General features: G+C 35.9%; 3 protein-coding genes and 1 non-coding gene across 4 annotated transcripts; 3 read left to right on the forward strand and 1 right to left on the reverse strand.

Annotated features, from left to right (window-relative positions):
* Nucleotides 1-2,268: 2,268 nt before the first annotated feature.
* On the forward strand, nt 2,269-3,837 carry LOC137722467 (LOB domain-containing protein 12-like). Its single transcript, XM_068461477.1, has 2 exons — nt 2,269-3,205; nt 3,797-3,837. The coding sequence occupies exons 1-2, from the start codon at nt 2,269-2,271 to the stop codon at nt 3,835-3,837; spliced, it is 978 nt and encodes a 325-aa protein (XP_068317578.1).
* A 3,286-nt stretch (nt 3,838-7,123) lies between these two features.
* LOC137727051 (pathogenesis-related genes transcriptional activator PTI5-like) lies at nt 7,124-7,977 on the forward strand. The gene has a single exon (XM_068465994.1). It carries the CDS (start codon nt 7,206-7,208, stop codon nt 7,776-7,778), a length of 573 nt encoding a protein of 190 aa, XP_068322095.1. The 5' UTR covers nt 7,124-7,205; the 3' UTR covers nt 7,779-7,977.
* Nucleotides 7,978-8,808: 831 nt separating this feature from the next.
* LOC137724381 (ethylene-response factor C3-like) lies at nt 8,809-9,600 on the reverse strand. Its single transcript, XM_068463125.1, has one exon. The coding sequence runs from the start codon at nt 9,598-9,600 to the stop codon at nt 8,809-8,811; it is 792 nt and encodes a 263-aa protein (XP_068319226.1).
* Nucleotides 9,601-12,092: 2,492 nt separating this feature from the next.
* TRNAE-CUC (transfer RNA glutamic acid (anticodon CUC)) lies at nt 12,093-12,165 on the forward strand. Its single transcript has one exon. It is a non-coding gene; the product is annotated as a tRNA-Glu (tRNA).
* Nucleotides 12,166-12,196: the final 31 nt, after the last annotated feature.

Raw genomic sequence — 12,196 nt, forward strand, 5'->3', positions numbered from 1 at the left:
ATTTTAAATGAAATTCCACTTAAAACCATTTCTGGGAAAAATGGGAAACATATATACGTATATATAGAAAACCGAAAAGCCCACTCACCTAGAGTCTGCGACTCCCTAGCACAAATATCAATGTGTCACGAACGATTGTCGTTTAGAACAATTATCAAATCATGTCTTAGAATTCTTATCAATAGAACTTACATGTCCTAATTGGGAAGATCCACACATCGGATTCCTAATCTGTAAGTTTCTAATATCCTCAAACATTATGTATTGTAACGTATCAAAGTTTGGTGACGATCCAATGATCGGATCGTCGATTGCTATAATAATCAAATAACGCACCTTACTCAAACTAGATTCACAATACTCAAATCACATCATATGGATATCAAATCTAAGATCAGGATATCAATTTAGTGTAAAATAGCATCGGCGGCCCATTGGCCACGCGCCACCGCCGGTGGCGGTCGACCGTCCCGACTCGTCGGAAAAATCAACTATTTCTAAAAATTCTCAAACTTCACATAAATGAAGATATCAGTGAGTGGAGCAACTTTCATACTTGTGACCAAGGCCAATTAAACCGGTAAACACATCAATTTCCCCTCGATCAGTCGGAAACCCCATAAAGGGTAAGCTTCAACTCGACTTTTCCGATACTCCACCACCCCCAAGGTTGGTTGGGTTTTGTTCCAGACCTCAAGGGAAGTATAGGGGTGGTGGTAATTGGAAGAAAATGTTTCAGAAATGGGAGGATCGTCTCAACAACCCCTGCACCCACCAATGCGATGTTTCCCGAATCCCATGCTAAAAATCTATGATTTATGGGGTGTAACAGGAAGAGGGAATGATAGGGAATGTTTTCCCTGTGGTTAGGTGACTTGGTTCGCCGGAGAACACAAATGGGAGCGGTGTCGGGTCGAGGATCACCCGTTTTCCCTTTCTCTCATTTCCCCTCCTTCCTTTCTTTTCTGATTGGTCACCCTCTCATCTCTTATTTTCTGATTGGTCCGGTTCCTCTTTTCTCACCTTTATAATTCATCACCACCGCCCATCTTTCTTTCTTTTAATCTAGGCCACACACGTGGCTCCATTAGATATTGCTCAAAAAATCTGGAGTATCCCAGAAAATAACCAATTTACTATAATGCCCCCAGCTTTAAAGATTAATATCTCCTTCGTTATAATTCCAAATCATGATCCGTTTACGCCCACGTGTTCGTGGCGACGAGTACTACGAGGATACACCAAGAAAATGAACCTTACGTGACATGACACGGCAATAAAAAAAAGTCAACACTTTGCCTCAAAGGGCATTTTCGTAAGACATTTAAAATTATAAAAATCGTAATAATTGGGAACGGGTCATTACATAATCCTATAGTAGATATGAAATTAAAGTGAACATAATTAAGTTATAATTAGTGGTGGATTTTTTTCACATAAAAACAATTAGGGGAGATTTTTTGGTACATATAGATTTTGGCTTGAAAACATGTAAAAATCTTGCCCTAATTTTACCACTGCCTTATTGACTCATTCTTTTACTCCTCCAGCATCTTTAGCTTTTCTCTTGTCTTGAACCAAAAAAATAAAATAAAATAAAGATAAACCTTATTGTATAACCTAGTAAAATATATAATAGAAGAATTCATATACCCATTTTCTTCAATATTGGTATGTATATCATAACATTATGACTGTAGATTATAACCATCCATACAGATAAAATCATATGTTACACTGAACACTTACTCTAATACTAAGGAATAGGCGATTGATTGGTTCCGCTCTTTATCTGATGGGAAATCTCATTAAATTGCAAGGATGAATATCACCCGTTGATCGAAATTTTTTTTGGCCAACAACATAAATGGGTATGGTTAACTTGATAAGGAATGTGCGTAGGTGAGATTCGAGAAAATCTGATGATAGATACGTAATAGGATGTAAATAAATAAATTATAATAGCGGTAGATTTTTTTCGAAAAAAAACAATAGGGGTAGATTTTTTGGTACATATAGTTTTTGGCTTCAAGTCTACATATAAAAAAATCCTAACCTAATTTCACCACTGCCTTCTTGATTCATTCTTTCACTACAACACCCTCTTCTCTGTCTTCTTCCTCCCCTATATACGGCTTTCACCCTGCTGGTCTTTCTCTCTCGTACGTGCTTCTTTTTTCTTTTCTTTTTCTTCTGTAACATATATATAGCAAAAATTTTACATACTTGAAGCCAATATCTGTGCAGGTTTATCATACAAGTATGTCAATGGGTAGCAGTAGTTCTTCAGGGGAACTAATTGCAGGCCGCCATGCATGTGCGGCGTGCCGGCACCAAAGAAAGAGGTGCGAAGACGATTGCGTTATGGCTCCTTACTTCACAAACAAGGATGAAGATTTTAAAGCAGTGCACAAAATTTTTGGCGTTAGCAACATGACAAAGTTGCTTAAGCAACTAGATGACCAAAATCATAGGGGCACAGCCGTACAATCTTTCATGTGGGAAGCCTATATGTGGAAGCAAGACTCTGTGAACGGACCCCTAGGGATGTACAGAAAATTGGAGATAGAGAATGAACTGCTTAGGAACGCATTGAATGAAGAACAAAAGGCTCTGAATTATGGTTATGCTAATCAAAGTTTAGCAATTGATGGGTCTTCTAATGGCACTTATACTAAATTATTACAAGGGCAAGAGGCCACTGAAATGTCACAGGAGCAACAAGCATTAGGGCAAGGGGGAGGCTTTCATCATGGAGCTGCTTTGGCCAAGCAACAAGCACGAGACCAACAAGGAGTCGTTGGCCTCGATTCTTCTGCAGGACAGTTTGGGATGGTCGGCTTGATATCCACCCCAAAGTTGCAGTCCCAAAGGCCTATGCAATTTGAAGGACGCCCAAATATAGGACCTCATATGTATGGGCTAGGAAGAGGTCAAGTGGTTTTTGACCCTTCTGTTGGGCAAGGACAGCAAAGAGCATTAGGCTCAGCCAGGGCAGCTCAAATTGGCCCACATTTTGGTGATTTTTCTTTACTGGGCCACACGAGATCAGCTATTACTCAAAGCCTTTATTCACCTTATCACCACCAACAACCGCATCATCCTGTGCACGCGCAGAGACAGGTGATGAACCAAGGGCAAAATCACCCTAACTTTCAACAGTACAGCTCGTTGAACAATTGCCACAATTACGACAACGTTCAAGGTACATATCATACAATAATTGCATTCTCTTTCCATTTTCTTGTTCAAAGATTGATTTTGTATGATAATTATGAGCATGTGTACATAGCAAATTAAGTTGTATCATGGTCAAACAAGTAATTAACAGAACTACTTGGTGTCTGTTTGATGTGAACATGTATCATATCATTGTATTTCTACATTTTGTTTTTCGTATTCATTGTTTATCATGTCAAATTGGCAATCTTAATATGTGATGGATTGAGGATGAACATTTTGTAGTTGTTGAAAGAAGCGAGGCAGACATAAATATATTGTTATAAGGCAATCTTATTGTAGAATTATGTAAACTGGATTTTAAGTATACAAATACAATTAGGACAAGTAAATCAAGCCTAACTGTAGGAGGAAAGAGAATCCTAACTGGATTCACCCTCATTAACATATTCCTATTTAGAAAATATATTTTGAATAACACTTAGTACTGACTTTTTGTTTTGGTCCAATATTGATATTTTAACACAATATTTTATTGTTTAAAAAAATAAGACGTTATTTAATTTGGTTGTTTGTCAGCGCCTGATGTGTTGCTCTATCTTTTATATGATTGTAGATGGAGAACAGTTCAATCAAGGGAAAAGTGAAAGGCCATGAAAGATCCAAAGTGGAAGGAATGCAAACTACTCCTTTACTTCTAGCATCTATAGGTTTTTTTGGGGGTCAAAGTTGATCAAACTCCCAAGTCCCATGTTCGTACCCATTACTTTTGAGGGTATATACAGTGGGCAGATCAACAACAAATTCTTTTTCTTGAAAATTAGTTAAGGTAATGCCTCCGTCATAAACTATTTTATTGTCTTGTTATTTTGTTTTTAATTAATGAACGAAGATAAATTCGAATTCAGAAACTCTTAATTTGGAATAGTAGTTCTACTACAGAACTTTTCTCTTTTCTTATTAAACTTTCATCAACACAATCAGTTTACTTTTTCGACTTGATCCCGTGTTAACAAGAGATATTCCATGGCTTATGAAGTGTAATTATTCGATTGATTGCTGCACAAATCGAATTAAATAGAACTATCCAATGAAGCTATATAAAATTGTGTTTGAAACTTTTTTGTTCGTGTTATCAACTTATTCACTTGCCCTGTGCCTTCTTCGATCCTCTCCCTTTCGTAACTTCTGAGGGATCGATCACTATTCTAAATATAGTAAGGCGGAGAACTATTGTTCATTAGAGCGTCGGGAGTGCGGGGGTTGTTCTCATTATTGAAGTATGTCTTCTTCAATCTTCTTCCATGTGATATTTGTATCACGGCTTTTTAGTTAAAATGGTTTTTAAATTAAAATTTAAAATCAATATAAGTGGTCCTTAAGATTGTTCACCAATTATTTTGTCATTCTGTGAAAAATCTCCGTTAAATTAAGGGTATTTTTATCAATTTAACCCTTCAACTTGAACAAATGGTTTCTTCAATTTAATGAAGATTTTTTTACAAAAGGACAAAAGTGATTGACAGTGGACAATCTTAGGGACCACTTGTATCAATTTTAAATCTTAGGGACCAAAATGAGGAGTTATAACAATCTCATAGACCATTTTGGTTAAAAAACCTTTATGTTGCTCAATCTTGCATGGAGTCACCAAATGTGCAAAAACTATTAATGGTGCAAAACCGTAGTTTGGCCAACTCCAATCATAGAAAGTTAGGCATAGCTTAGGCTACGTTTAAGCTCTTCAAATATATATATGTGCTCGTTTGGATGTACTTTTAAAATGATTAAAAGCGTTTTTAGAGAAAATATTTTTGGATTCCAAAAGTATTTTAAGTGCTTTTTACGAGAAGCATCAATTATGTGTTTCTTCCCAGGAAGCACTTTAAATGTTTTTCCAGGATTTACTAGCATTTTTATTAAGAATTATTTTCAAAAATATTTTCATTAAAAACGCTTTCAGTTATTTTAAAAACACATCCACTGATTTTGAAGCTACTGATTTTGGCTTTGCCTTTAGCTTGCCTCCTCATCGACTACGTCATCTCCACCATGACTGCTTCGCAATCTCAGTAAATCGATTTTTGTTATGGGTTTTTGAGTTGTTTTTCCTTCTGGTTTCTGGGTTTTTTTTTTTTTTTTTTCCTGGGATTTGCAGGTTTAATTGGTTACTGGAAGGCTTGCCTTTCTTTTTGGAATCACTGAAGGCTTGGCAAATGGTTAACCAACAAATTCTCTTAATTAAACAAGAAAAGTAAGAGATTGATGCATAATTTGATAGAGAGAAAATGATGGAGAAGAGAAATGAGGAAGGGTAAAGGAAGGAAGGGGAAAGAAAATTTGCTTGGGTCCATTCATTTCCAGACCTCACTACCCTTTAATTATTAATTTTTGTTTAATTTTTAAGACACAAGTGAATTAAAAATGGCAAAAAAAATATAGTCTATGACTTAGTCTGACACTACATCAAACGCTTCACTAAGCTAATCCAGCTTAGTCTAGTCCAAGCCAGTCCAGTTTAGTCCCTGAAGCTAGTCCAATCCAAGATAGTCCGATGCAACAAACGCACCCTTAATGGTGCAAAACCGTAGTTTGGCCAACTCCAATCATAGAAAGTTAGGCATAGCTTAGGCTACGTTTGAGCTCTTCAAATATATATGTGCTCGTTTGGATGTACTTTTAAAATGACTGAAAGCGCTTTTAGAGAAAATATTTTTGGATTCAAAAAGTACTTTAAGTGCTTTCTATGAGAAGTACCAATTATGTGTTTCTTCCCAGGAAACACTTTAAATGTTTTTCCAGGATTTACTAGCATTTTTATTAAGAATTATTTTCAAAAATATTTTCACTAAAAACGCTTTCGGTCATTTTAAAAGCACATATAAACGAGCTCTATATCTTTTAACGTATAGTCTAGGCTATATTTTTTCCTTTATAGTTTGGTTATAATTCGTCTTTGGTGAGAATTTAATATAAGATCTTTCAAAAAATCACTCTCATTGCAACCAAAATTTTCGGTACATTGTAAAAATTTGATTTTTCTATATTATTGACATCACACTCAATTTTTTCCACCCATCATAAAAGATCTTACAAATACATTCATTTTAAGTAAACATACCTTTAACCAATCAAGCTACAATCTTCATGCATTAGAACTGTTGTTAATAAACGTAAGTGATAGAATAAATTATTCCCAGTACCACAAAACATAGTCTTCCCAGAATTATTAAATTTCAACACACGTGAGTTAATTGTAAATCTTTAATTAGGACCTTCCACCTTAATATTCACAAAAAATTTAGGACTTTTTGCGGTTGCTTTTTTATTTTGAAGTCTTTGATAATTCTTAAAGAGTAATGCTAGTTAGATTAAATTTACAAATTAAACGATGTCTCATTAATAAAAAATAAGTATGTTAATCAACACTTAATAATCTAATCATTATCTTTCACATTATTTAATTTACAAAATTTAATCTACACATTTAGTCTCTTTATCATTATCCATTCTTAAATCATAGTCTTAAAAAATTGTTGAAAAGTCAAGGTAGGGACCATATTGGGTTAATAACGTGACCCACAACCTAAGAAAGTTCATATTACGAACGCCACGACGTCATATACCCAAGAAAAGTTGGTGTTGTGATGTATATGAGCCCAAAATCAAATTGCTCGTCCGAATTCCAGCAAGAAACGTCTTCATGCGTTCTTTTGCGGATACAATCACCTTTGTTGACTTTACCAACCTACCCATATCAACAAGCCGAAGTATATATTACAACTGAATTGTTAAATTAGCTAATTTTGACTACAATAATTATATATATTTAAATAATCATCATCCCGACAATTAGATATAATTTTCTTTATCTTTGTCGTGCCAAAGAAAATTATGACCCCACGCTTGCCTCCCCTTTTAGTCCAAAGTTAAATACAAGTCTTGAGCTACATACCACAATCTTCACCATCCTTTTTTTTTTGGCCAATTCATAAAGCTTAGGAGGAAGAACTAGCTAGGAAGCTATGGCTTTACACTTCTCACAACAAAATGAACTCCCATTGAATGAGAATGATTCACAAGACATCGTCATATACCAAGTCCTAAATGAACCCATGTCTCTCATCCCCTCATTGTTGCCACAAAGATACCCAATCAATCGTCAACCAAATCGCCTCGAACCCACAAAGAACATCGGAAAAAAGCACTATAGAGGCGTGAGGAGGCGTCCGTGGGGCAAGTACGCAGCTGAAATCCGTGACTCCGCACGACAAGGCGCGCGTATGTGGCTAGGAACATTTAACACGGCCGAAGAAGCTGCCTTGGCATATGACCGAGCAGCTTTTCGAATGCGTGGTAGTAAGGCTATGCTTAATTTCCCAGCTGAAATTGGGGCTGCATCTTCTTCACCAACATCATCAGTTCATAAAGTCGGGCCAAGTTTTGGTGTAACTTGCAGCTTAAATAGTAAAAACAGTGCTACTACTTCAGACTCAAGTGGAAGTTGTAGTATGCTCTCGGTTGGGACACCAAGATCGGAATCTGAGACTGAATTAAGTGCTGTGGAGGTACCAAATATGCAGGGTCAGATCATCTAGAAATGTTCTTTTTAGTTATAAACTTCTGGTTACTAAGCATTAGAAAAGTGTGTAATTTTTCTTTCATTGGCTAGTTATTCTCTTTTACTATGCCAACACATATGTACTGCAAGTCTGCCATAAGTGAGTTTTATTGGTTTTGTAATATGATTGAATGAGTTGGAGCTTATTTTGTACAGACACATTCTTAATTTTTGGTTTTCTTTCTTTGAGCTTCACAATATTGATAAGGAAGTAGGTAGATACTAGAAATCATAATCTGCCAGTCACAATTTGCCAGTACCTAATGAGATTAGAATTAATTATCATCTTGTCCAGTACCTAATTTGAATACAAAGAGGACGATCCTTCGACTGTACAATTTAAAATTTTGTTGTTAAGAAAAAGAAATCATTTGGATAAGCTGATCAGGCATATAGAATGACTTGACTTCGAATCGGGAAGAGAGATTAGTAAGTAATAAGAAGATTTAAGTTCGGTTATGCAGTGGGTCTATATCCTTTTCCAGCCTTTTCTTTTTATCTCCCTTTCCATTTGAAGCCAGCTTAGAGAGGTCCTTTTGATGGTAACCAATCTCTCAGATTGAGAATAGTAAACTAAAATTAAGCATGTCAAAGAACATAAAATTATTCGGGAACCTGACAACATAAATTACAACGTATAATGAGCGGTTATAACATTGAAGCCTTCTGTTTTGTATAAAATCCTAACACTTGCTGATATGTCGACGGGGTTAATTTAGTTGGGAAGCCACTAAACGCTTCTCTGAAATCTTAACAAAGCACACTATAATTGTTGATTGATGATGTTGCATATTACATAAGAAATTGTGTATGTATATCGTGTTCTGCTATCTCTTCTTCTAAGGCTAGTTTCAAAGAAACTTACACAGCATGTTCTTGACTACAACTACAAATAATTCCGGACTGCTAAATTTCTATTTGGGCAGCAAAGAATGTTTTACGGACTCACTCATGTAGAAGATAAATATACATCAGAAGCATAGTTTCCTTTCTTATTTTGAGTTTTGTCAAAAAGAAGACAGCAAACTGTCCAAGTAGTCACTTCCCAGGTCTTGGAACTCAAATACATCAAATTCATCATGATCACCCAACATCTTTTGCATGCTCGCCTTCCTCTTCTCTGCAGGTTTTCTTTCCTCAACATTTTCTTCCCAATCTCTCAACCTTCTCCTACGAGGATTTGAACCGATATTTGTGGATGAATAAATGCTGAAGCAATCCAATCCCATAGTCTTTGCAACTGTTTCAAGGGGGAAGTTAAGATGTGCTTTTGAGCCTCTAATTCTCAGAGCTGCCTTGTCATAAGCCAAAGCGGCATCCTCAGCAGTGTCAAAAGTCCCAAGCCAAACCCTAGCTCCCTTTCTTGTTGAGTCCCTAATCTCGGCTGCATACTTGCCCCACGGCCTCCTCCTAACTCCGCGGTAGTGCTTCGTAAATTCCACTTTCTTTGCTCTCTCAACCTTTGCTTCGCATTCCGAATTTGCAGCTCCATTGCCTTCTAACCTGTCATTGCAAGACTGCTCCGTATTTTGTGCAGGAGCAACACCACTGTCCAGAAGTTTCTCCCAGGCCTCAGTTCCCATTGATATCCACCTACCTAGACTTGGTAGCCTTTGTAGAACTTCCATTGACCCTTCTCTCCCATCAAGAGGAGGCATATCTTCCCAGGATTGAGACTCTGTTGCGCTTTTCGCTTCTCTTTTCACTCCATTCACACCGATAAAGCTCGCCCACACATCCTCTAGTTGTATAGCTTCAGATGCTGGCTTTTCTGCAGGAATATCACAATGTACAGTCATATTCACACAAAATATTAAGTTGATATGAGGAGAGAGGGAGAGAGGAGATTGAGAGAATGGGGAAATATAAAGGTATAAAGAGAAACGCGTGAATAGTTGAGATTACTTGTGGCTCAATCCAGCTGCTAACTTCATGGAGGATTTCAGGATTTTAAGTGCTTATTAATAAAATAAGATGTGGGATTCATATTTTAAGTCTCCCACGTCGACTTGTGTGGTGTTCTAATCATTTACGCGGCTTTATCCATACAGATTCTATGCACTTAGTGTTTTATATTGTTAAAACATTCCTCAAATTCATGAAGATAACATAAGAAATAAAGAAGGCGACGAATTGAAAGCTGGATATAGAGTATAAGATCATTTTTTAATTGTCACTGGAATCCTACATATAAAATAATTTTTTTCCTTAAAGTACCCTCTAAAAAATAATTGAAGAAAAGTGATGTCTGCAGAATTTAGAACTATATTTTAGGACTCAGCTGAGACAATATAATATCATATATAGATGGCAGAGTCAGGTGGAAAAGGATTTGGATCATTTTAGTAGATTAATTAGCAGAAATATCCAATCTGAACATGAATTAATTAGCAGAAATATCCAATTTTAACATATATAATTAATTCTTGCAGATCAGATCCCTTTGACTTGTAATTGAAGCCACTGTATTCACAAGTAAAATCCCTGTGTACTCTTGAAAAAAGATGAAATATTGAAACCCCTTTAGTCTTTTGAAATATTACATGGCAAATAGAATTGTTTAAATAATTGTAAAACTACACCCGATTCAACCTTTGTGATATTCATTTTTTGGACTAGTCCAGTCCAGTCCAAGAAACCCAGAAATTGCAGTGAACACACGGTATCCAATAAGCTGGCATATCTTAGAGCCCAAGGAATGCCAGCTTGATTAACAAGTAGATGCATAAATACAAGCTATCAATGTCATAAACTAGCCGGACGCTTCACCCTAGAGTAATAAAAATAATAAGGGCTGATGGCAAAAGGGGAGGTTTGATTGTTGCAGATCAAAACAAGGGATGTTGTTATGAATATGCGGCGCATGAACAGGATTTGGAGTGGAATAGTTATCGAAGTCAGTGGGTGCATTTGAATTAGGCGTTTTAGAAATGCATTCAGAGCCAAAGGGTTTGACTTTGATCACTTCTCTTTGCTTCTGTTGATGGCAAAGGGAGAACGTTTTCTTGCAAACCTTAAGTTGTTTGGTAACTCTCGATTTTTGTCACTTGTGCTAGGATGTCATGCACTCCCTCAAGCTTCAACTTGATGTCGGTTTTTCTAGACCTAAACAATTGCATTCAATTTCGATTATACCTTCTTCATAGAGCATAATAGAGCTAACTACATTTTATAATCTCCATGATTTAGTTGACATAACTACTCCTCACTTTAATCTTTGACAATGAAAATCGATAGAAGTGGTCCCTGAATTTGTTCATCGTGAATCATTTTGATCTTTTCGTACAAAATATATATTAATATCTTATGTCACATGAACAACCCAGTAACTTACTTTTTAAGAGTATTTTTATCATCGATCATAAAGATTTGGGTTACTTCTACCTAACTTGGAGGATTTCAAGGTGGCTTAGCGCAAAATACAATGCATTAATACGTGCTTAAATCAATCATAAACTTAATTAAGGCATAACTTCTTTTTGGTTTTTTGATAGCAAGAGAGGAGAAAATGAGAGATAAAAAAGGTGTGGAAAATTTATAATAAGATGGGTGAAGAAAAAGTGTATATGAAAACTAAAAACCAAAAAAAATTGAAAGAATGTTTAGGGCATGTTTGGTACTTTATTTGAATCAAACTTTTTAAACTCAAAAACAATTTTTAAGTTTTAGGCCTTAAAAACTTGTTTGGTAGGATTATTTTCAAAAACTGAACTCAAGACTAACTAAAAAATATAGTCTATTATCCAAAAACATAAAAAGTGAGTTTTTAGAGTTTTTAAACTTAAACTCACTTATTTCTTTTCTCTCCCTCCTCCCCTCTCACTCCAAATCTATCTCTCTATCTTTTCTTCTTTCTCTCCTCTTTTTTTTTTTTTTTACCTTTTTCGTCTCTCCTCCAATCCGCTCTTTTCATTCTCTCGGTTCTTTCTTTCACTCCTCTTCCTCTTTATCTCGTCCGATCCTCTCTCTTCTTTCTCTTTCCTTCAATCATCTCTTACTTTCTTTCCTTCTCTCTCCTCTTTCTCCCTCTCATGTGTCCCTCTCTTTTTAGATCTCTTTGTCTAGTTTAAGTTGTAAGATTTAAAATTTTTAAATCGCAAACCAATCAAGTTTTTGAGTCTTAAAGAAAATTGTTTTAAAAAAATGATAAATTTTTTCAAATAGGATACCAAACAGGCCCTTAATTTTGTTCACTTTCAACTCTACATTCTCCCTCACTTCTTCTATCTTCTCCTCCCTCTATTTTTATTCTTACATTTAAAATCAATCACTTAAATGAAATAGCAACACATCCGTTGTAGTCTAGTTGGTCAGGATATTCGGCTCTCACCCGAAAGACCCGGGTTCAAGTCCCGGCAACGGAATTCTTTTTGTTACCAATTTTCTTATTTCATG

This window comes from Pyrus communis, chromosome 2 (assembly GCF_963583255.1).
Source record: "Pyrus communis chromosome 2, drPyrComm1.1, whole genome shotgun sequence".
In the NCBI taxonomy this organism is placed as follows: domain Eukaryota; kingdom Viridiplantae; phylum Streptophyta; class Magnoliopsida; order Rosales; family Rosaceae; genus Pyrus; species Pyrus communis.